General features: G+C 53.7%; 11 protein-coding genes across 11 annotated transcripts; 8 read left to right on the top strand and 3 right to left on the bottom strand.

Annotated features, from left to right (window-relative positions):
- The first annotated feature begins 23 nt into the window (after nt 1–23).
- Nucleotides 24–3,764, top strand: BJX68DRAFT_247138 (condensin subunit YCG1). Its single transcript, XM_071041735.1, has 2 exons — nt 24–2,288; nt 2,343–3,764. The coding sequence occupies exons 1-2, from the start codon at nt 216–218 to the stop codon at nt 3,618–3,620; spliced, it is 3,351 nt and encodes a 1,116-aa protein (XP_070893809.1). The 5' UTR covers nt 24–215; the 3' UTR covers nt 3,621–3,764.
- Nucleotides 3,765–5,164: 1,400 nt separating this feature from the next.
- Nucleotides 5,165–7,478, top strand: BJX68DRAFT_279128 (putative RNA binding protein (Arp); the record flags this gene model as incomplete). Its single annotated transcript, XM_071048671.1, has 4 exons — nt 5,165–5,320; nt 5,499–5,556; nt 5,677–6,383; nt 6,443–7,478. The coding sequence occupies 4 exons, from the start codon at nt 5,165–5,167 to the stop codon at nt 7,355–7,357; spliced, it is 1,836 nt and encodes a 611-aa protein (XP_070893808.1). The 3' UTR covers nt 7,358–7,478.
- Nucleotides 7,479–8,551: 1,073 nt separating this feature from the next.
- pre6 (proteasome core particle subunit alpha 4) lies at nt 8,552–9,625 on the top strand (the record flags this gene model as incomplete). The annotated part of the gene is made up of 5 exons (XM_071047050.1): nt 8,552–8,579; nt 8,648–8,654; nt 8,710–8,762; nt 8,837–9,224; nt 9,295–9,625. 5 exons carry the CDS (start codon nt 8,552–8,554, stop codon nt 9,623–9,625), a joined length of 807 nt encoding a protein of 268 aa, XP_070893807.1.
- Nucleotides 9,626–9,966: 341 nt separating this feature from the next.
- Nucleotides 9,967–10,560, bottom strand: BJX68DRAFT_271858 (CHY zinc finger protein; the record flags this gene model as incomplete). The annotated part of the gene is made up of 5 exons (XM_071047049.1): nt 9,967–10,129; nt 10,188–10,249; nt 10,313–10,386; nt 10,451–10,494; nt 10,556–10,560. 5 exons carry the CDS (start codon nt 10,558–10,560, stop codon nt 9,967–9,969), a joined length of 348 nt encoding a protein of 115 aa, XP_070893806.1.
- Nucleotides 10,561–10,785: 225 nt separating this feature from the next.
- Nucleotides 10,786–15,406, top strand: BJX68DRAFT_247116 (putative inositol polyphosphate phosphatase). Its single transcript, XM_071041734.1, has 6 exons — nt 10,786–11,389; nt 11,451–13,764; nt 13,814–14,023; nt 14,073–14,332; nt 14,380–15,047; nt 15,097–15,406. Exons 1-6 carry the CDS (start codon nt 11,342–11,344, stop codon nt 15,170–15,172), a joined length of 3,576 nt encoding a protein of 1,191 aa, XP_070893805.1. The 5' UTR covers nt 10,786–11,341; the 3' UTR covers nt 15,173–15,406.
- A 4-nt stretch (nt 15,407–15,410) lies between these two features.
- On the top strand, nt 15,411–16,951 carry BJX68DRAFT_190218 (BTB/POZ domain-containing protein). Its single transcript, XM_071037369.1, has 4 exons — nt 15,411–15,842; nt 15,935–16,073; nt 16,159–16,309; nt 16,383–16,951. The coding sequence occupies exons 1-4, from the start codon at nt 15,622–15,624 to the stop codon at nt 16,781–16,783; spliced, it is 912 nt and encodes a 303-aa protein (XP_070893804.1). The 5' UTR covers nt 15,411–15,621; the 3' UTR covers nt 16,784–16,951.
- On the bottom strand, nt 16,951–19,011 carry BJX68DRAFT_190245 (F-box domain protein). The gene is made up of 2 exons (XM_071037371.1): nt 18,508–19,011; nt 16,951–18,457 (listed from the first exon to the last, which is right to left on the bottom strand). The coding sequence occupies exons 1-2, from the start codon at nt 18,822–18,824 to the stop codon at nt 17,119–17,121; spliced, it is 1,656 nt and encodes a 551-aa protein (XP_070893803.1). The 5' UTR covers nt 18,825–19,011; the 3' UTR covers nt 16,951–17,118.
- Nucleotides 19,012–19,760: 749 nt separating this feature from the next.
- On the top strand, nt 19,761–20,443 carry BJX68DRAFT_258661 (GFA family protein; the record flags this gene model as incomplete). Its single annotated transcript, XM_071043565.1, has 3 exons — nt 19,761–19,941; nt 20,003–20,255; nt 20,326–20,443. 3 exons carry the CDS (start codon nt 19,761–19,763, stop codon nt 20,441–20,443), a joined length of 552 nt encoding a protein of 183 aa, XP_070893802.1.
- Nucleotides 20,444–20,550: 107 nt separating this feature from the next.
- Nucleotides 20,551–20,865, top strand: BJX68DRAFT_247112 (uncharacterized protein). Its single transcript, XM_071041733.1, has one exon. The coding sequence runs from the start codon at nt 20,585–20,587 to the stop codon at nt 20,822–20,824; it is 240 nt and encodes a 79-aa protein (XP_070893801.1). The 5' UTR covers nt 20,551–20,584; the 3' UTR covers nt 20,825–20,865.
- BJX68DRAFT_190236 (YjbQ family protein) lies at nt 20,840–21,457 on the top strand. Its single transcript, XM_071037370.1, has 2 exons — nt 20,840–21,155; nt 21,271–21,457. The coding sequence occupies exons 1-2, from the start codon at nt 20,880–20,882 to the stop codon at nt 21,427–21,429; spliced, it is 435 nt and encodes a 144-aa protein (XP_070893800.1). The 5' UTR covers nt 20,840–20,879; the 3' UTR covers nt 21,430–21,457.
- Nucleotides 21,458–21,720: 263 nt separating this feature from the next.
- BJX68DRAFT_258659 (zinc-finger domain-containing protein) lies at nt 21,721–22,527 on the bottom strand (the record flags this gene model as incomplete). Its single annotated transcript, XM_071043564.1, has 3 exons — nt 21,721–21,849; nt 21,904–22,071; nt 22,162–22,527. 3 exons carry the CDS (start codon nt 22,525–22,527, stop codon nt 21,721–21,723), a joined length of 663 nt encoding a protein of 220 aa, XP_070893799.1.
- Nucleotides 22,528–22,562: the final 35 nt, after the last annotated feature.

The raw sequence follows: 22,562 nt of genomic DNA, 5'->3' as shown, positions 1-22,562 counted from the left end.
CAGCAACGCAGCAAACCAACGGAATCAATCATAACATCGACGGTCGGGGTCAACAACAACTTCGCAGCCATCCGCCGTTCACGACATAGGCGCAACTGCGGCCTTGATACGTCCCTTGAACCTGATGCGAGAGATTTAGAATGATTCTCGACCCATCCCTCGCCATCGATAACTAACCAAGCCTCCTTACCGCCGACAATTACCCCTCGAGCAAGATGCCGAGTCGAGTTTCCGCCCGTTCATCGACTAGCACCACGCGCAAGGCCTCTGCAGCAAGCAATGCGTCAAGTGGTCGCGCTGGCTCCGCGACACCTTCTTTCGCCATCCCTGAGGAGCCTGCAGAGCCTGAAGCCATCCCGAACCTCCGCCGCGATGTGTGCGCGATTTTCGCCGACGCCCAACGTTCGACGACCGGTCACCGCAAGCTGGTCGTCCGATTAAGAAAGATCCAGGAGGCCTGCTGTGGCATTTCCCAAAAGTCTTCCAAGAGAGGCGAAAAGAATGCCGACTCTTCACAAGAGCGACTGATTCCAGGAGAAGAGACGATACCTGAGAAGGAATTCAACGTAGAAGTGGGCCGCTGCGTGTTACGCATACTGACAATCAAGAAGACGGAGCCAGTTGGCGACCGTATTCTGCGCTTCCTTGGAAGCTTCCTTACTCATGCCTCGGAGAAGGATGCTGAGATTTTCGGCTCCGATGAGGATGAGGACGACATCCAGAATTCTCATGAGAGGCCGACCGCGCACCTAACCACCAGCCTCGTCGCTCTTATAGTCCCTCTATTGTCCGCTAAGGACAAGATTGTCCGTTTCCGTACCACGCAGATTATCGCACATGTCGTCAATTCTCTCGATACAGTCGACGATGATTTATACCATACCCTTCGCCAAGGCCTTTTGAAGCGAATCCGTGACAAGGAGCCTTCCGTCAGAGTACAGGCAGTGATGGGCCTTGGTCGTTTAGCCGGTAATGAAGAAGACGAGGATGAAAATGACGACAGCAATGCCGCACTTGTGGAGAAACTCGTCGATATAATGCAAAACGATACAAGCGCGGAGGTTCGAAGAACGTTGCTACTCAACCTCCCTTTGATCCCTTCCACCCTGCCCTACTTGCTTGAACGTGCCCGCGATCTCGATGCGCCTACCCGGCGAGCGCTATATTCCCGGCTCCTGCCGACACTAGGAGACTTCCGACATTTGTCTCTGACGATGAGAGAAAAGCTGCTCCGGTGGGGTCTGCGCGACCGCGACGAGAGTGTCCGGAAAGCTACCGGCAAGCTGTTTTATGACCGCTGGGTTGAGGACTGCGCAGGAACAAACGATGATCCCGAGAAATCCGGCCAGCGCTCCCCCGCTAGTATTCCCGCCCTGCTGGAACTTCTAGAGCGTGTTGATGTCGTAAATTCGGGAATGGAATCAGGTATCGCACATGAAGCGATGCGCAGTTTCTGGGAAGGTCGCCCAGACTATCGAGAGGCAGTTCTGTTCGACGAACACTTTTGGGAGTCTATGACAGCGGAGTCTGCCTTTCTCCTCCGCTCCTTCAACGACTTTTGCCGCGTCGAAAATGAAGGAAAGTATGACAACCTCGCCGACGAAAAGATTCCGGTGGTTACTGCGTTAGCGATGTATCTTCACAAGTACATGACCAGTCTCCTACAGCGCAAGAAGCTTGCGAAGGACGCTACAGATGTCAACGATGACGAAACGCTCGAGGTTGAATTCATCGTTGAACAGCTCCTACATATTGCGATGACGCTCGATTATAGCGATGAAGTCGGTCGCCGGAAGATGTTCTCCCTACTCCGCGAAGCCCTAGCTGTGCCCGAGCTTCCCGAAGAGTGCACAAAACTCACTGTCGAGACGCTAAGATGCGTCTGCGGCCCCGACGCTGCGGCTGAGAGTGAATTCTGCAGTGTTGTCCTCGAGGCGATTGCTGAAGTTCACGACACAATTATCACCGAGGACAGCTTTGTTTCCGCGAAATCCGAAATCAGTGACGACGCCAGCAGCCGTGCCAGATCTGAGACTCCAATGAGCGAGGATGACAAGCCGTTTAACAAGGAAGAAGCCAAGGCCAAGGTTCTCCGTGAGATCGTGGTCAACATGAAGTGTCTCCACATCGCACTCTGCATGCTCCAGAATGTCGAGGGTAGCCTCCAGGCCAACATGAACTTGGTCACCATGTTGAACAACTTGGTCGTACCGGCTGTTCGGAGTCACGAAGCCCCAATTCGAGAGAGGGGCTTGGAATGTCTTGGGCTTTGCTGTCTGCTTGATAAGGTCAGTTATTCTCGCAGATCCACCTGTATAACTTATAAACTAACATTCTGATAGACCCTCGCTGAAGAGAACATGATTTTGTTTATCCATTGTTATAGCAAGGGACATGAGGCTTTACAGGCTACTGCTATCCAGATTCTATGCGACATGCTTACAAGTCATCCTTCATTGCTGGCTCCTGTCACTCAGGCCGACAAGGAGACGGTGTTACCCCCCTCTTTCCAGAAGCCCTTATTGAAGGTCTTTGCTAGGGCCATCAAAGCTAGCTCGCCAGGCACTGTGCAAACCGCCGCTGCCACAGCTCTCTCCAAGCTCCTGCTCACCGGCGCCTTCACTCCTTCCGGCGCCAATATCCCACCCGCTATCCGGGAATTCAACCAGAACGCAATTGAAACACTTCTCCAATCCCTTGTCGTTTCATTCTTCCATCCACGAACTCGCGACAACCCCGCCCTCCGACAATCCTTGGCCTACTTCTTCCCCGTCTATTGCCACTCCCGTCCGTCAAACGCGCAGCATATGCGTAAAATCACCGTGCCAGTGATTCGAGCTGTCTTGAACTCGGCAGAGGAGTACTACTCTCTCGAAGCCGAGGAAGATAGCGATGGCGAGATCGACGAGAATGTCGGCCAGAAGGAGCTGAAGGCTCTGATGACTGGTGTTCTGGGCATGCTTTCTGAGTGGACCGATGAGCGCAGAGTTGTCGGACTCGGTGGTGAAAGAGTGCTTGCCGGAGGTTCTGCCAGTTCCAATGTATGCGGATTCATCCACCTGGAACTGGTAAAGGACATTCTGGAGCGTGTACTCGGCATCAGTGAGGGCACCAACCGGTGCTCCAAGGAAGAGCGGAAGCTCTTGTTCTCACTCATGGGCAAGCTTTATATTGCACCTCCAGCCGCGCCATCGCGCTCAGCTTCTCAGAATCCCGAAAACGATGATCCGTTCCGCTCCAGTGTTCGAAGCGCACAGGGCAGCGAGATCACCCAGGAGAACCTTGCTTTGGCCCAGGAAGTCAAGGAGCTGCTAGACCAGACCATTGAGGAAGGCATGGCAGCCGATGCCGCAGGCCGGAATGCTCTCGTCAAGGTTAAGAACGTTGTACTCAAGCTTCTTGCGGCCCCAACGAGCACGCGGCCCGCTAGTTCTCGAGGAGCTCGGGAGAGCAGTGTTGAGAGTGATATCGCGAGTGTTCGGTCAAGGAGTGTTCGGCCGTCGGTTGAGCCCGGGTTTTCGCGTCGTGGTGTCTCCGTGGAGCCAAGCATTATGGAAGAGGATGAGAATGAGGATAGTCGCATGACTGTTATCAAGGAAGAGGGTATGGAAGAGGATTGATTCTGTTTATGATTCCCTGTCTCGTTTGGCGTTGACCATGGTTCTCGTGATTGATGGGTATTGTTCATGACTCGGTTTGCAATGTAATTATTCCATTCTTGGATGAGTATAGATGATCATGTTTATGAAATAACCCTTGCTACTTGTTCAGCATATATATATATCGCAGCTTCGAGAAGCACATATAACTAACGAATACCCAAGGACTATTTGATTTACAATCGAGCTAGACCTCTGAGAACTTTACTATCATGTGAAAAGCCTCACCATCTTTTCCTCTTGTCTTGCAAGCGTCGTAAGCCTGTGGCTTGAGGTATCTAGCCCTGGCGCAGCATAAGGTGTCATCCAAGACTTGACAGCTCTAAAGGTGGCTAGTGTTTCAGCCTCAGGCTGCCACAGCATCATGCCATGACGGGGTCTGGCCCATTTACCCGCCGCGCTCTCCAGAGCCTTGACGAAAAACAGCCAGATTTTTGAGAAATTGGGATGGCCAGAAGAGCAAACTGCTCATTTTATTCTCTTCCCCAGAAGCGATGGGAGGTGGTGCCAGTGTTTAAGATTACACGAGTGATTTATTCGGCGGTATTAATATGCGGGAAAGACCACGAACCACAGAGTCGCCTCGGAAGCCAACCGGGGAGAGTGGAGCCCAAGCACTCGGAAGTGAGGCATCCGTCTTCGATTTCAAGGTGTGCATTTGCAGCTGATTCTGCTGCAAAGATTTTGGGGATAGCATGCAATTGAGATTTAAGAGGCTGTTTGGGAGCTGTATTGGCGTCTGGTGATGGGTGTCAATGGCAGTGGGAGGTTGCTGCGTGCGCATTGCTAATCATACACCAAAGATACGAAGGAGGTAAGATACCGGCAGCAGCGCGACGAGTACCTTTCGAACTCTGCCTGTTGCATCTTTCTTCCGCAGGTACCGGATCATTCAGAGAGAGGTGAGGTCTGTTAGATCTCTCAAAGAGGTATGTTTGATATCCAGCTGAGAGGTGTTGGCTGCAGCTTGAGTTTGGAGCAGGGTGAATTGTAAGCGTCTCGGCAACAACGTGGATTGAGCATGGAAGAGCACTTGTAGAACCCAATGAACAGGAAGCTGTGCGCTCATCGAGGGGAATGATTTCGTAGCTATAATTGGGATAATATCAGGGGATGATTAGAGCTCTCCGAGCTGGATCCCCATCTTGTCTGTCCTCTCCTTCCTCTTCCCTCAACCTGTCGAGAAGCCGAAACTTTTCTTTTTAATCTCGACGCTCCACCACCACCAAAACGAACTGGTCCTGCTCGAACGGACTGGGCGACTTTCTTTTTCTCCCCCATCCTTTTCCTCTCTCACACTCCCCGTCTCCTCCCCTTCTCCCTTCTTTCTCTGTATGTTTTTTGTTTCTTGATTCACGACTTTCCTTTCCTCTTGGTCGTGAATCCGTGTCCTCTTGCTCCCACTCGCAGAGGCACGATTTTTTCCCTCCACCTCCTTCCCGCCGAACCCCCTCCCCCTGCTGTCCCTAGTTGGCATCAGCAGCGAGCGTCAAAGTCCCTGAGCGATGGCCGCCGTATCAGCTCCGACTCCCAAGCTGGATCGCTATATCATCATCCACGTTGCAACCACCTGCGATGAGCATGGCGTCTACGTTACCAAGGATTCCGCAGAGGTGATCGAGTTGGGGTGGATCTTGTTGGATACCAAATCCTGCGAGGAGGTACGCAGCCATTTCTTGCCTGCATCAATTCCTGCCCCTCTTTTCTTGTCGCTTGTCGGTGGTTGAGGATGGGCTCGAGCCCACCCGGCCATCTCGCCGGAGTCTCCCCCTCAACCCCAAACACTAGCCGAAGTCCTGTTTCTTTTGCATCTTGCTGACCGGGGTCTCGCTACTTTAGTTGCACCGCGAGAGTGTGCTTGTCAAGCCTGTCAACACACCAATTACGCCGCTGTGCAGTAAGTACACCCTACATTCGGTCTCCAATGCCATCACCAAACCCGCTTCCTGTTCCCCTGTCACCCGTCCACCTCGGTGTATATCAGTTTGCTTGTGCAATGGCTGACAGTGCCCGAAAGCGAGCCTGACGACGCTGACTTGGGAGCACGTCCGCTCAGCAGGCAGCTTCCGTGACGCTATCAACCGATTCGATTCGTTTGCCCAAGAACACCTGTTGTCGAAGAACCTGGAATTCGCCTTTGTGACCTTGGATTCATGGGATCTCCGCGTTCAACTGCCTCGCGAGGCCCGCGACAAGGCTGTTGTGCTTCCTCCATACCTCCAACACTCCCGGACTTTCGATCTTCGCACCGAATACCAGAGATGGCAAACTCACCACCCCGAGTCCCTTCCCTTCGGCCCCAGCTCTCTGTCGAACATTTGTGCCGCCCTTGAGGTTGAACCCGTCCAGTCATCGGCCCCGATTAAGCACAACCTCCCTTTCCACCTGCAGGCTTTGGCCCCCGCTTCCCCTCGCCGGGCTATGGACGAAGCTGTGACCCTGGCCCGCGTGCTCCGCGGCCTGATCCGCAAGTCTCAACCCGCCCATGAGCATCCGGAGATCTTGACTCGGCCAATGGATGCGAGAGCAGATGTTCGTGCTTTCTTGGCGGAACGTAGCAAGGTCCTTCATCTGAGCGGTCTTCCTCACGACACCACACAGTCCGAGCTGGAGAGCTGGTTTACTCAGTTCGGTGGCCGCCCGATCGCTTTCTGGACCCTCCGTACACCTGACCAGCACAAGCCGACTGGTACCGGATTTGCTGTCTTCTCGTCCCACGAGGAGGTAAGTGGTCGTCTTTCTCTGGTTATCAATTCCCGCGCAGTTAACGTCTAAATCTTCAGGCCGCCGAGAGTCTCTGCATGAACGGCCGTGCCCTCAACGAAAAGGCTATTGAAGTGTCGCCATCCTCTAGCCGCGTTCTTGACCGAGCAGCAGAGATCCTTACTCCTTTCCCTCCTTCTAAGAACCGCCCTCGTCCCGGTGACTGGACGTGCCCGTCTTGCGGCTTCTCCAACTTCCAACGCCGTACAGCTTGTTTCCGCTGCTCGTTCCCCGCCATGGCTGCCGCTCCTGACCCAATGGGATACGGTTACGCCTATGGTCCCCCCTCGATGATGCCGCCTCACGCTGGCGGACACGGCCACGGAATGGGCCATTCTCGTGGTATGGGCGGCAACGGTGGCGTAGTTCCTTTCCGTGCTGGTGACTGGAAGTGCGGCTCTGAAGGATGCGGTTACCACAACTTCGCTAAGAACATCAACTGCCTGCGATGCGGCGCTCCTCGGTCTGGAGCTGCCGTCGTCGCCGACTCCGCCTTTCCGTCTGCCATCGACCAGTCCTCCAACTTCGGTCACAGTTCGATGAGCAGCACTCCTGCGCCTGGTCCCTTTGCCTCCTCCGGTGCCGGTTTCGGAGGATTCAACCAGCCCTTCGGTGGCCCTCCCAGCAACTACGGCTTGCCCTCTGGACTGGCCAATGCCCCTGCGGCTTACCCGCCAATGGGACAGATGACTCCCGGCTATGGTTCGACAAACGCTTCCCACGGTGCCGCCTCTTTCGCCAACCCCGCCGCCCAGGCAGCTTTCACCGGAGCTGACCACACTTCATCTACCAATGCCTCAAACGGTAACTTCTATGGCAACGAGGGATCCAGTGATCCTTTCGCGTTCCTCTCAACAGGCCTAGGCGGCCTGACTGTTTCGGATGATGCTCATTCTCGCCGTAACGGTGCCGGTGCTAGCAAGTCGCCTGTTTAAGCGCTTGACTTGCTGAACGCCTGGCGATATCCCTATGGGAGTCTGAACAAAATTATCGCCATTTTCTACTTTTATCTATCAATATGGAGATGCGGATATGATGGTGCACGGTGGTTGAAGCATGTTTGTATACGGGATTTTTGCAGTTCTGGTGCATCAGGTTGGGAGGAGCAGGCAGGTAGCGTCATCATTTTGCCTCATTTGAACCCTGTTTCTCTGTTTCTTCTCGTTTCTTCTGCCATATGTCTCAGCTTCATTTGACCTTTTCGGTATGTGCTCGGTCTTGTGATTTGGAAGCGATGTTTCAAGGTATAGACGACGGTCCCGGCAGGTGGGTGCTGGTGGCTTTCATCCCTCGATTCTCCGGTTTGGCGCGATCATCGCTTTGCGACCCTCTTCGGTCGGCACGAGCTTCGTTTGCTCAACTCAGGCTTGCGGCGTTCGTTTATATTGCCGCAGGCCCTGATGCGGGGGCTCCCTTTGGCATGAACTTGCATTCTAGATATTTGTTTTTCTGTTTTTGTTTCTGTTCTCGCTTTTGTCCAAATTCATCTTCTGCGCTCTTCGGCAACAGGGCTTTTTGGAGAACTTTATGGTATTTGATCACGGATGGGATACAACGGAACGGTCTGTTGGGGGTGTTGGGGTATTCCTTTTGATCCAGCAATGGCAGGTTTGGGACATGTACGGATCGGGGATCGTGAGTACAACAAGATTGCTCTTGAATGTTTATAATCTTGCACTTGTTATTTTTATCTCTTCATCTCTTGTCTTCATTGCGCTGTTTTTTTGTCCTTGCAGAAAAAGTCGATGTGCGGTCGTGGACGGCGAGTATATTACTACCTGAACAAATATCATGTACAGAATCTCCGATACATCACCATTCCAAAGGAGTATTCATAATAGTGCATTGGATAATAGAGCTGAATATAGGAGTGTTACCTGGGTAGCTTTCGAGAGTGTGGAGGACGGCTGTGACCAGTTAGCCGCGCGCTTGGCACTGGGAGCTCTGAGGCAACCGCGGGACTTGCGTTCACCTCCATCTTGTCATCGCCCAAGCTGGCTCCTTCACTCCCAGCATCTCACGCCCTCTCTGCCACGAATTGTATCTCTTTTGCGTCTCTCTGAATTTTCTCGCTTTTTTGTCCTTCCTACCTAGCTCTCCACACATTCTAGAGATACACACCGCCCATAATGTCCGGATACGACCGAGCTCTTTCAGGTGAGATAGCTTGCTACTTGGAGCTCGTGTGTTTACTGAGAACCGCTAATGCTGACCAAATAACATAGTCTTCAGGTGAGGATAACATACTGTTTCAGCTTGAGATGCAAGTTTCTGACCCATCTCCCAGCCCTGATGGGCACGTCTTCCAGGTCGAATATGCCATGGAAGCTGTCAAGAGAGGTAAGTCGATGAGATCATGTCGACCATACCAACCACACCGCGGAGCAACTCCCAACCTCATTCCACCTGTACAGGAACCTGCGCCGTTGGTGTAAAAGGCAAAGACATCGTCGTTCTCGGCTGCGAGAAACGCTCCGCGCTCAAACTCCAAGATACCCGCATTACACCATCGAAGATCGCCGTCCTGGATAACCATGCCATCCTCGCCTTCGCCGGCCTGAACGCCGACGCTCGCATCCTTATTGATAAGGCCCGGTTAGAAGCTCAGTCGCACCGCCTGACCGTCGAAGACCCCGTCACCATCGAATACATCACCAAATACATTGCCAGTGTGCAGCAGCGGTACACACAGAGCGGAGGTGTACGGCCCTTTGGCATTAGTACTCTGGTTGTTGGGTTCGATCCAAATGATAAGACGCCGAGACTGTACCAGACTGAGCCGTCGGGTATCTATTCTGCTTGGTATGTTCTCTTGAGCTCGTTGCAGATATGTAGGGGTGGGTGAAATTCTGACTTGTGGATCGTGATGTAGGAAAGCGAATGCCATTGGCCGCTCCAGCAAGACTGTCCGCGAGTTCCTGGAGCGCAACCACGAGGATGATATGGATCGGGAGCAGACGATTCAGCTCACAATCAAGTCGCTTCTAGAGGTTGTGCAGACTGGTGCCAAGAACATTGAAGTCGCTATCATGTCACCCGGCCAGACGATTGAGATGCTGCCCGATGACCAAATCGAGTCTTACGTTAAGAACATTGAAACGGAGAAGCAGGAGGAGGCCGCGAAGAAGAAGACGGGTCGCACCGGCACAACAACGGCGGCGATCCTCACACGGTCCGGCGGGGAGGCAAGTGAAGGCCAGTAGTTTGCGAACGGGGTCGGAGCAAGTTTGTGGTTAGAAGCGACTACGTGGGCTACATTGACCTATAAGACTACTTATTTTGCCGTCTAATCTCTGGGATATTTGGTAATCCTTGTAGAAGCGCGAATCCAGCTACGAAAATAAGGAACCGCTTCGGAAGTCATCTCCAAATTTCTCCAACTCCACTTCCAGAGAGTTGTATTGAAGTATATCGAAGGCCGCTATGGCGCATAAAAGTCGTAAGTCATCGTAATCTATATGAGGTGCTCAACCCAGGCGGTCGGCGGAGTCTTTGGCGTTGAATATGGATCGTTCTTGGTCTCCCCGCACACGGTCGTCCTTGATCATTCTAGTCTCCTAGTTAGTATGCACTCAGCATTCCGGCGGTCGGGGAGGGGCTCGTGCCTGGAGTCGATTCTGATATCCTCGCCCTCCACTTCTAATCTCGGCTTCGGGGTCACGGCTTCAAGAACGAAATGGTTATCACAGTGCGGGCAGTACTCGTCACTGGTAGTGTGCGTTAGTTCTCAGGCCCTCACAGCGATTACGCGCCTCGCGAATGTACCTCTCTTCAAACTCCTCGGAATTCTTCCGGAAACATTTCCTGCACTTCTTGCACGCAAAGATCTAGACACCGTTTAACCGTCAGCCCTGGACCGGAAAGCCGGCACGTGCGGGTTCGAGGCATACCATCTCGTTTGACTTTTGAAGGGAATGGGACTCGGACTCATGGTGGCATTCGGCGCAGTCGAACCATTTGCGGCCTGCGAGGACAAGACTGTTAGCATTGGGTTTTGCTAGCATGGGATACCGTGGAACGGCACGTACAGCACGCGGACCGAATGGCCACCTGGGCGTTGAGGATGTGTTTACTGCGCGTTGAGTTAGCACGAGCCGTGGATGCAGATCGTCAGGGGCGGGGAATGTACACACCACATGGCTGTGCTGGCTCTGGATGGCAGGTTATCGATGGGAAAGAGGGAAGGCAGAAATAATTATCGAGATTAGATGGATGCTGGACCACGAGATCGGAATAGTGGCGCGTTTAACCTCGTATGGGGACGGCAAACTTGGGTCGTTACGTTGAAATGCGGTTCTTCAGGCGGAAGCTAAAAATAATCCAATTTCATCCAATCCACGCCACTCGAGATGCGATCAATAGTCGTTAGTAGTCACCTGTAGCAAGACTGTGACCTTTGTAGACAGAGAGATGCTCAAAAATTAGATTCAATAGCTGCAGTGTTCTTGATTCTGCTGCTGTGTGTTTGCCCTCCTTTCCTGCTTCTCCTCCAGTTCGTCCGCATCGTCGTCCCCCACTCCTTCATCTGCCAGTCTTGCCGAGCTGCACCACGATTACTTCCCTCTTTCACTCCCCCTCCACCTGCTGCTCTGTACGCCTAAGCCCCGTTTCATCTTCGGCCTTGAGCCTTCTTTGCTCCAGCTTACGACGCCTCCTCCGAGCATTCTCTCGACCTTTTCCTCCGCTCTCCCCTCCCTCATTTCTCTCGTTTCACCTCCTTACATCTCACCTGCTTCCGCCTAGATCTGGCCAAGCCCGGCAACAGCTTGCTCAGGCACGACTCCTGTCAATCTTCCGCGCTCAGGTCGGCTTATTCCTTCTTAAACACTGGCGGTCTCTGGGTCGGGTACCTTTTTGATACCGTGATTGAGGGCCTATGATTCATCTTTTCGACCTGTCTACGTGCTGGAACTGTCGTCATGGAGGGAAACGGCAAGGGTCACGACGCTACGGATAGCGCCCCCATTGTACGTCATGCGCAACGCTATACGATGTTTGACCGCTAACACGATCTGATTGCTTCTCTAGAGACCCGTATCTTCGCTCCTGTCCCATTTCGAGAATCTCTCACATCGCCGTTCTCCGTCCGCCGTACCCAGCGGTCCCCGCGACAGCACACTTCTCAAGGCACCGGAGCTAGAGGATGATTTCCGCTCATCTTCGCGGGCTTCTCTCGATCTACCTCGTCCTTCTCCCTGGGCTTCTGCAACGGATTTGTCGAATGGTCGGCGGAATGAATATGTGAACGGTGCGAGGGGACGGAATGGCGGAACACCGGGGATTTCGCCTGGGAGGCGACAGAGCAGGCCAATGTCGATGAACTTTCACTCGTCACCGCAGCTGGCCCCAACTTTGACAATAGACTCCCCTCGCTCCCCGCCGCGTGGACTGGGTACATTCGACCGTGGAGATGATGTTCGTTTTGCGCGGAGTCCGCCGAGTGTCTCGCGGGAATCGCTGCCTATCACGCCAGGTAGAGCGTCCTCTAGTCGCCCGACCACGCCCGTCAATGCATCGCCCATCCCCATGGAGCGGAGAACCGGTCACCTTTCCCCAGGATTGTCTACATCGGCAGGGTCAACAGGTGAAGCCCCCCAGCCTAACCGAGCGTCGAAGCCCAAGATCCCCGCAAAGCCGGCGAACCTGACATTCCATGATTCGAGCCCCTCTCTGGCTCCAACCCAGCCACGAGCAGCCTCGCGAGACCGTGTGTCGCCGTTTAGCACCCCACCGAGCAGTCCTGAGAAGGTATCGCCAAGTCGGGCCGCCGCCGCGAAGCCGATCCGACCTCTGCGCCCCCCTTCTCGCCAATCCCCACCGCCACTATCCGCCGTCGAGATGCCACCACGCCGGTCAATGGAGAGATCACCTGCTCCTCCACCTATTAGGGCATCATCCGCTTCGCGGCGCTCGCCAGTCCCCGAGACACCACGACAAAGCAAGCCGCTCACTGTTCAGATTCCCAAAGGGCCTTCTGTACAACCTGCAGCTCTAGCAAGCGCACCATTGTCCGCCCGGTTGTCGCAAAGAAATGATAGCCCTCATAGCCGGCCAGGTCTTCCGCCACGACATCCAATCGTGGTCCACCGGACGGGAAGGTCACCTGCAAGGCAACCTGCCGCCATTGAAAGCCCAGCACCCATAAGACATATTTCCCGGACCGACTCAATACAGACTCCGCGCATTCAAACCCCGCAAATCCAGCGACAGCCGTCAGTTTCGCGAGATAATAAGCGCCTGCCACCTCCATCAGGTTCGGACAGGGCGGTCGTGGATCGTCAGCCCGTGCGACCTACTATCAGCTCAGAGGAGCCGGTTGCTGATGAACCGCCTACACGCACAGACTATCCTGATGCCTCGAATACGAATAGGCGGCCACCCATCCTGAAGACAGGACCTCGAGAGATCAATACTCGTTATGATACGCGATTGATGGACGTGTGCGGAAAGCATGTATGCACAACTGGCTACATCACGCGTGTCTGGGATCTTACGACGGGGGAACAGCTCATGAGTCTTAGCCATGGTGAAACTGTGAAGAGCTTGTCACTGGCTTTCAAGCCGGGGGCAGGTCTTGAAGATGAGGGTCAACGCTTGTGGATTGGTACTAATAACGGAGAGCTTCATGAGCTAGACGTCAATACCGGGTCGATTGTGGCGTCGCGCGCATATCCATCGCGGCGAGAGGTCATCAAAATCCTGCGCCACAAGAAGGAAATGTGGACAATTGACGATGAAGGCCGGTTACTCGTGTGGCCGCCGGACGAGACTGGTGTTCCTGACCTTCACTACAGCTATCACACCCCCCAAGATAGGGTTGCGAGAGGCCATACGTTTTCGATGGTTGTCGGGGATACTCTGTGGCTGGCTACGGGCAAGGAAGTTCACTTGTACCGACCTGATGCACGCGATGATGCCTCTTTCAAGATTCTGAAGCGGCCATTAGGTTCGCATCACACCGGAGAGGTTACCTCGGGTGCTTACACAACTAAGGACGGTGGTCGGGTGTACCTGGGCCATGCGGATGGTAAGGTCACTGTTTACTCGGCCAACGACTACGCTTGCCTTGGTGTCGTTAATGTCAGCGTATACAAGATAAATTGCCTGGGAATTGTGGGTGATAATCTCTGGGCTGCTTACAAAACAGGGATGATCTACGTTTATGATACGCGCACAAACCCTTGGACTGTCTTGAAAGACTGGACTGCACACGATAGCCCCGTCTGCGGGTTCTTGCTCGATACGAGCAGTGTGTGGACGATGAACCGACTGCAAGTGACATCGCTAGGACAGGACAATTGTATTCGTCTTTGGGACGGCATGCTAGAGGACGACTGGTTGGGTAAGTGGCATCCTCCGAGGCAATACTATAATGAGCTAACAATGTGCAGAAATCCAGATGCAGAAGAGGGATGTCGAGTTCTGCTCGTTCCGCGAGATTAGTGCCGTGGTCGTGACCTGGAACGCCGGTGCTTCTACTCCCGGAAGTATACGCACATCTACTTTTATCCAGGACGCAGTCCACCCGGAAAATCCACCAGAAATTATCGTTTTCGGTTTCCAGGAGCTTGTTGATCTTGAGAATAAGAAAATCACAGCCAGTACGTATTATATTCCGGTGGCTTGAATATGGTTGCTGATTGTCTGCAGAGAGTTTGCTGCTCGGAAGTAAAAAGAAGGAAAGCGGCGAGAAAGAGCACATGAGTCGTCAATATCGGGTGTGGATGGAGCATCTGACGCGGGCTATCAACGACTGCATGCCGCTTGATGAGTCCTATGTTCTTTTGCATAGCGCGAATCTTATTGGTCTCTTCACATGCATTTTCGTCAAGCACAAAGAGCGGAATAAGATTAAAGACGTCAGTGCCGCCGAGGTCAAGCGGGGTATGGGAGGTTTGCATGGAAATAAGGTATGCCTGGACGGATCATAGTTGAACGGTTGAAGCTAACGGTGTAGGGCGCCCTTGTGTTCCGGTTTATTCTGGACGATAGTTCGCTCTGTTTCGTAAATTGCCACTTGGCAGCAGGACAGACGCAGACCACGCACCGCAACAACGACATCGCGGCTATTCTTGAAACCGAGTCTCTACCTGTAGAGACCAGTCTGACGTCTCGATTGAACCACTTTGTCAGTGGCGGAGACGGATCGATGATTATGGACCATGAGATCTGTATTCTGAACGGAGATCTCAACTACCGAATTGACTCTATACCGCGGAACGTGATTATTGAGGCAGTCCGTAGCAACAACCTTACGAAGCTATTAGAACGAGATCAGTTACTGGCGTCTAGGCGCAAGAACCCAGGATTCCGCTTACGCGCGTTCCAAGAGGCTCCAATCACTTTCGCTCCGACATACAAATATGATGTTGGCACCGATGAGTACGACTCTAGTGATAAGAAGCGGTCTCCTGCTTGGTGTGATCGAATTCTCTACAGGGGACTAGGCCGAGTCAAGCAGCTGGAATACCGGCGCCATGAGGTGCGAGCGTCTGACCACCGACCAGTGAGCGCGAGGTTCAAGCTTCGTATCAAGTCGGTACTTCCTCAGCAACGGGATGCTGTGTGGGAAGCCTGCCAGAAGGATTTCCAAGCTGAGCGACGAAGGCTAGCATCTGAAGCAAGGTAAGTTCAATACATCTTCCCAAGGAACCTTGCCACTGACCTGTCGCAGCATCGAGTATCTAATAAGCGTTCTCGGAACGGACGCCAAACAAGCCCGGGCACTGATCCTGGGCAACGGCAACTGAACGTCACCTCAATGCTGTATATTTTGGGGGTTTCGTATCATTTTTTTTTCTTACACTTTGTTTCTAGAGGTTGGAATATCTTATGGGTTGGCTGGCTGGTAGAAAAGGCAGTGCTGCATACTATCTGTGCCATCATTCAGGTGGCCTGTACGACTAATGACTCACGATAGACATGTATGATGATGGGAGGAGTTAGAGCTAACAGAGCTAATACTATTAATCCTATAATGAGGTGAATTTGTACGCTTCCATCACTAGCAAAGCCAGTACGTGAAGATATTGGAAGGAGCTTAGGTCGCCCCGGGCGGAAGGGGGCTCCTTCCTGTTTCGGCACACAAATTCCCTTAGGCACTGCATGCACTGAGAGATGAAGCACTGCCTGCTCTTGGATTCTCTCCCCACTGTCACTACATCTCACACGCTCTCCCTCCGCCTACCAGCAGAGCACAATGGCTGATCAACACTTACATCGCTACAACCGCGCCACCTTCCCACACGGAACCTCCGGCCGCCCCGCAGCATATGTAGCACCGCCCCCGCGCGGTCCTGATGTCTGGGAGCCTGCACGCCATCGAGGAGAGATCGATGTCCATGCTTGGCAGGAGGCGATGGTATATTATTGCAGGCGCATGGGGTTTCGTCGAAAACAGCTTGTTGCGAGTCTTGGACGGTGATATTCCTTCCCACCATACTTTACCTCGCCCTGCACGTTTAGAAGCACGTGGAAATGCTTGAGCGATGAGCTGACATGTTTGATAATAGATTCATGCTCAATCACGAGTTCCACGACATGACCATCGTATGCGGGAATCGGAACGTGGAATTCCCATGCCACAAGGCGATTGTGTATGCGCAGTCGAAGAAGATCCGGTCGATGTGTAGGGAGGCTGATGTGGGCGAGGTATGTAGCCCACCTTTTTACCTGCTGCTGCTCCGCTTGCAGGACTAGCAAGTAGATCAACTGGTAGATCTGATGCTTGTTGCAGCAAAACCCCGTGGTCAGAATCATATGCCATCCGCTCCCTTTCCGTCTGACAATGGAGTATCTCTATACGTGCGACTATCATTTCTTTTACAAGTGGGACTTTCCATCTCATTTCCAGGCCCAGGGCCAGACGATTCCGGTGGATTATGTTGGTATGTTTAATGCTTTCCTTCTAGAATATGGATGAGAATCAGCAGGGGTTGCAATGCTGATAGCCTAGTATAGATCGCCTGGACTGCTGCGAACTCTCCCTGCACCTCCAAATCCACCTCCTCGCAATCCGCCTCCGCATCCCTGGCCTCAAGTATCTCTCCGCAAACAACATGATTCAAACCCTAGGTCGATCCGCATTCCCAACTGTCTTCCCGCGGTTCGTGCGTGAGGTGTACGCTATTATAAAGAAGCAGAACGCGCTCATCAAGCGACTCCTTGTCAAGTACACCGTTGGCGTTGTCGGTGGACGGAACCCGAGGAACCACTATGAGGGGCGATTTCCGGGGTACATCTTCCGTGAGATCCCAGAGTTTGCGCGAGACTTTTGGTATGGTAGGATTGGGTATCCGGGGTCGAATGCTCTGGATATTGAGACTGGGATGCATATAGCTGAGACGCAGTGGGAGTGCTGAGTGAGTTGAAGTCGTGGACGGGTGTATACTTACTTCATGCTGTGCTGGCGGGCATAGATTGGTGGTTTTGACTGGCTATATCGTTTAGACCCCTATTGAGATTAGAATGAGTAGACAGACGCCTTGTATATAGATAGAAATGCAACCATCACCAGCTGGTATTCGCAGATATGCTAAACGATATATCAACTATATGCATCATCACGTCAATCAAGACTGTCAAATCAGACTCAACCCCGAACCACAGGCAGGGAAGGTCCAGCTGAAAAGCACAGCAACACCTGAAGAAGAATCAATAGAACAAACACAATAAATCTGAGCCACGGAGAACGACGCTAGCGCCACAAATCCCCGCGACTATCCCTCCTCCACCCCCCACTACTCCTCGGCCTGGCGTTCCCATCATCAGCCGGCACAGCCAGGAACCCCCCAAACCCATTCCCCACAAGCACACTCTTCCTCGCATCCCCACCCCAGCTCCTCCCCAGCGACGCATCATGAAAGCTCACTGGCCTCGTCACGCTATCCCTTCGGCCCCGCGTCATACTCCCAAGCGGCTCATAGGGCGTGAAGTTCCACTCTAGCTCGTCGAGACCCTTACTGTAGACATTTAACGGGCGCGCAAGACCCCCGCCCATGAACTGTGGACCTGATTCGCCGCCACCGAAGAGGCGGGGTGGTGGTGCGATGAGTAGGGCTTCGGGAAAGTCGGCGTCGCGGACGTAGAGGTCCTGTAGGGAGGGGAGGGAGTTGGACATGAGGGTTGAGATGAGGTATGTGTAGTAAGAGGCCGCTTTGGGGACGACGCCGTAGGAGCCCGGTGTGGAGGTAATTTCGTAGTGGAGGAGGCGGAGGGTTGGTGAGGAGAGTGGCGGGGTTTTTTCGGGCGGGAAGGAGCGGGTTACTTCTTGGGTTATTTGTAGGCTGAGGAGGGAGGTTGCGAGAGTGAGGATTTTGTGTAGGGTTGGTGGCGGAATTCCGGTGTTTGTTAGGGTTAACTGGAGAAGGTTTTTGGCGGGGAGGGGGTGCGAGAGGAGGGATGTTAGGCCGCTTGTTGTGATGTTGGGTGTGTTGCGGAGGGTGAGGCGCTGGACTGCGGGGAACGGGGGCAGGATTTGGTTCGGGGTGAAGATTGAGTCGTCGAGGAGGGGAGCATTGTCAATTGTTAGGTCGCGGAGGCGCGGGAAGGATGAGAGGGAGAGGCGCAGGGTTGCGGGTTCGAGTTGGAGGTTATAGAGCTCGAGGATCTCGAGGTTTGTCCAGAGGTTCGAGTCGGGGAGTTGTGCGAAGGACCCCTCTGCACCGGCGCAGTATTTCATGCGGCGTAGGTCCGGGCAGCGCGCCATGAGCTCTTGTTTCAGGGTCATGCAGGAGGGGTCGTCGCTGTAGATCCCAGAAGGAAGGTCAACATAGCGCAGGTTCGGGAGGACGGAGATGGTGCGCGCAATCTCGGCTTTGTTTGCTTCGCGGGTCATGTATGGCATGCGGAGGGAGAGGACAAGGTTGCCGGCCTCTCGCGATAGTCGGACTGATCGCATGAAGAGAGAGAGGCGGACCTGCGGGGCGTCGATGGGGTCGGCATTGCGGTTCAAGAATGAGCGGCGCTTGCGTCTGGCGGCGAGTTCCTCTTCGAGTTCGCAGTAGTGGACGGCGTCAATGCGGACGTGTGAGTATCTAGAGGTGTATTAGCGGAGCGTAACGAGGAATCGTTGGCGGGGGCGTACAGTAATGAGCGAGCGACAGGGTACCAGCGCTTCGAGACCAGAGTGCAGTGCGCCAGATCGCGCATGTCACAGAGCATGCACCCATCCTCGGTCATGGACTCCTCGGAGGAGTCGTAGGAGCTGTCGGCGGCATGGGGACAGACAAAGGCGAAGATTCGGGCGAGGACGGGGTTGGGCAGGTGTTTGGTGAGGTCTTTGGCGTAAGAGGGCAGGGGAGGCAGCTCGTCGCGGGTGCGGAGGTGGTCGTAACTACTGGCCCCGTTCCCCGCACGGCTCTGGCTTTTGGACCGCTGGCGAAGTCGGCTCAATAATCCCATGGCGAAGGAATGGATTGCATGGGAGGGAGACTAAGTAGTTCCGGTGCGATAGTTCGAGAAGAGTTCGAGAAGAAGCCGATGAGGCGAACGGTGTCAGAAATAAATGAGGGATGGAGGCGGGGGGACGTTGCCAACTAAGCGAGGCCGATCTGGACAGTGAATGAGCGGCCGCTGGTGCTGGTGTATCTCTTATATCCCCATCATTGGAGGATCTTCGCTTGTGAAATTAATTATTCAGGCGTTCAGCCTTCAGATGCACCTAGCCGACGCCTGGGATTCCTTTGTTGGTTCAGGAGTCGAGTTGGAGTCGACTTTGGGGCCGAGGAGGACAATCTCTTGCCAGCGAGTGCGCTGAAACGGCCGTTATTGGGCCCCATGGCTCCTGGCCATATTTATACCCGCCTATCACTGCGGATGCAGGGACGACAAGACAAAGAGGCGCCAACTGTGGTGATGCCAAGGACGCAAATTGAGGGAGCAGACGAACTGGCGCCATGTTTCACTATCGCTGTCGCGTCGCAGCCGCTAGTCTCAATGGTCAACGGTCAGCCAAGATGGAGTCCTCTGTCCCCAAAGTCTTGTTCACGTGTTTGATTGAGGATATCCCTCACTGAGCAGTGAGGACAATGAAAGCGTCAAGATCAAAAACACCAATCTTTGTTGACATTCCCCAGATCTGGTCTTTTGGAATCTAGATTCTTTCCTCAGGGCCGAAACACGGACTCATGACATCACCCAGTGTTCATCTCGACCGTCGCATCGCATAAAATCGAACAAGATGACCCTTTACAGAGTCACCACAGTCCGCTCCTCATGCTGTGCAACAGGATTTTCCCGGCTAGACCAAGCTCCTTAAATGCCTCCCTCTTTACCTGCTATACCAAGCTCAAACCAAGACATCTCAGCTACTCCTCTCCTCTCTACAGAGCTTCAGCAATGACCGAAAAAGACCCCGGCTACAAGGACCGACCCCCGTACAAGATCCGCTCTGATGCAGAATTCGGAGAGACCAAATGGCGCGGTAGCTGCAATTGCGGCCAGGTCACGTACAAAATCAGCCGCCAGACCCCACTGAACGCAAAGTACTGCCACTGTCGCGGATGCCAGGTCACACATGGTACGTGCACGAGTTTCGAGACCAAGTACTGTGACAAGATTGATTTGCTGATATGGCGTAGGCGCCCCCTTCCAATGGTGCGGCATCTTCCATAAAGAAGACCTCATGTTCAACAAGGGATCCGAGGGCCTCTCGTTCTACTCCTCCCAGGATAAGTCGAGGGATTACCAGCTGCCGACAAAGGTCGCCTGTGCGCATTGTCGGAGCCCGATCATGGATGAGGGACGGAATGTCTGCTTGATATTCCCCACGTTGATCGACTATGAGGCCTCGGGCACGGATCATGATACGTGGAGACGGGCGTTTGAAGCCAAGTACGTTGCCTTGCCTACAGCTCTAGCTGGCTATTATGATCTTTCGTTCGATTGAGCTAACAGTTTGCAGAATGCACATCTTCTACGGCAGCCGTGCGGTGGATACTCCAGATGGAAAGCCCAAGTGGGCGGCTCTGGACGAGCAGAGCGATTTGCTCGACGATTATGGCAATCCCAAGAAGGATTAGGGTTTCAGGTACTCGAATGTAAATATAAATGATATACACGAACGAAGAAAAGGCAATTCAAATGGATACGAACATGAAGTACACGATTTGAAGCACTTATCGAACTTGTAGTCGTATCGAGCTGTAGTTCTCGAGTAAGAAATGACGTCGATGCAATTTCCCCACCACACGAGACGGGGATTTCTTGACGACTTCCGCACTCCACAGACCACTCTATACCACAACAACACACCGTTGTACAGTCAATTAATACTTGTAAGTGAACCCGCAGCCCCCCAAAGCAATTCCGGAAGCATACCCTCCTATCCTCGCGACACATCCCACAAAAGCGACTCCCGCCTACCCCGCAACGGCCTGCGTGCAACATACAACCTCATCTAACAACTCCTACCTACCCAGCTCCAATTCAACCCACCCAAAAACGAGAATCACAACAATGTCCTGGTCCCAAACCCAATTCACGCTCCCACCGCGCTCCCGGGGCTCCTACCTGATAACCGACCACATCGTGTCCTCTGTCCCGCAGATCCGCGACTACAAGGTCGGGATGCTGAACCTGTTCATCCAGCACACGTCGTGCGCGCTGTCGCTGAACGAGAACTGGGACGAGGACGTCCGTGAGGATATGAGTGATGCGCTCGACCGCATTGCGCCCGTGGACAAGAAGGGGAATCTCTATCGGCATTCGGCGGAGGGGGAGGATGATATGCCTGTATGTTTTCCCTGTTTGGTCATTTCTGGGGGTGAGAGGGGGCATTGGAGGATTGTTGGCGAGGTAGTTGGTGAGGTTTGAGGGGAGATTGTGCTAATGTTTATGTGTGTGACAGGCTCATATCAAGAGTGCGCTCATCGGTGCGTCGGTGAATATCCCCATTACGAATGGTAAACTGGCGACGGGGACGTGGCAGGGGATCTGGTATTTGGAGTTCCGCGCCAGTCGGCACACGAGGAAGGTTGTTGCTACTATTCAGGGCGAGAAGGCTTGACTAGATGAAGTGCATTTATAGGGTTGAATTTGGACCTGAGGTGCAGGTCATGTCTTCTATGTTGCACTTGATAGTTTAGACCATGCAAATGAATGCTGGGCAACTGCCGGGTAACATGGTAAGGGTTGCTTCCAAGATGGAGGCCGCCAGTGTGGATATCTATAGATTGAAATGACGGACCAATGAGAGTTCAGGTAAATGAAATACTCTAACAGCTCATTGATTTGATACAACTGTACAAGCCCAGCCGGGCAACATGAAACATGCAACAACGCCAAAAACAAACTTTCTTTACCGCTGCTCATATCCGCCCTCCGTCACACGCTGGGTCTCGTTCACCTCGGCGGGATCACCGGTGGACTCAAGGGGGTAGCTGGTCTCGGGCAGGGATTGGAGGTACGCACGGTTGCTCTCGTGGGCCTATTACGCATTAGCAGCTCGTCAAGTGATCGGTGCTCTTGTGATAAAACGTACGAAGGGAAGACCGCAGTAGCCGCAGGGCACGATCTCGGGCTTGTCGGTGTTGATAAAGACTCTGGGGTGGCCGAGAGGGCCGCCACCTCCGTCACAGCTGACAATGCGCTTCTTTGTCCAGCGGACGGGCTGTTTGTGGATGAGCTCGATTGCGGCCATGGGTGTGGGCTAGATATCCATGTTAGTTATCCCTTCAACCATTCCTCGTTCCCCGCTTTCTGCACTCAGCCAGGGCACCATCGTATCGAGGTAACAAACCTGAAGATGCATTATAGTCTGCTCGAATCGCGGCCCACTCATCGCTTCCGCTCTAGGCCTCTGGCTCGGGGCCCAAGTGGTAGCCCGGTTGGGAGCCTGCATTGTCCTCACACGCTCTGCAACATCCGTAGATTCCTGCAGCGCAACATCCCACTCTCCCATCGAGTCAACCGGTGTAGCATTGGTCTCGGAAACATTGGGCTTGGGCTTCCGCGGGGTCGGGTCGTTGGCTGGAATGGTGTTTTCCGAGAAGCGAGGGACGGTCGTCGAGTAGGCGGCGGCGGCGGCCCGGGACTGGGAGGCGACGCGGGGAGCCCAGGTGGAAGACAGCACCGCAATGCGGCGTCGGGCGATAGGGAGCAACATTTTCTCCTGCAATTGGGTGCGTAGCGGGAGAGTTA

Source organism: Aspergillus pseudodeflectus (genome assembly GCF_044049435.1).
Source record: "Aspergillus pseudodeflectus strain CBS 756.74 chromosome Unknown BJX68scaffold_69, whole genome shotgun sequence".
NCBI lineage: Eukaryota > Fungi > Ascomycota > Eurotiomycetes > Eurotiales > Aspergillaceae > Aspergillus > Aspergillus pseudodeflectus.
The sequence above is the reverse complement of the archived record's forward strand: the minus strand, read 5'-3'. Positions and strand labels throughout refer to the sequence as shown.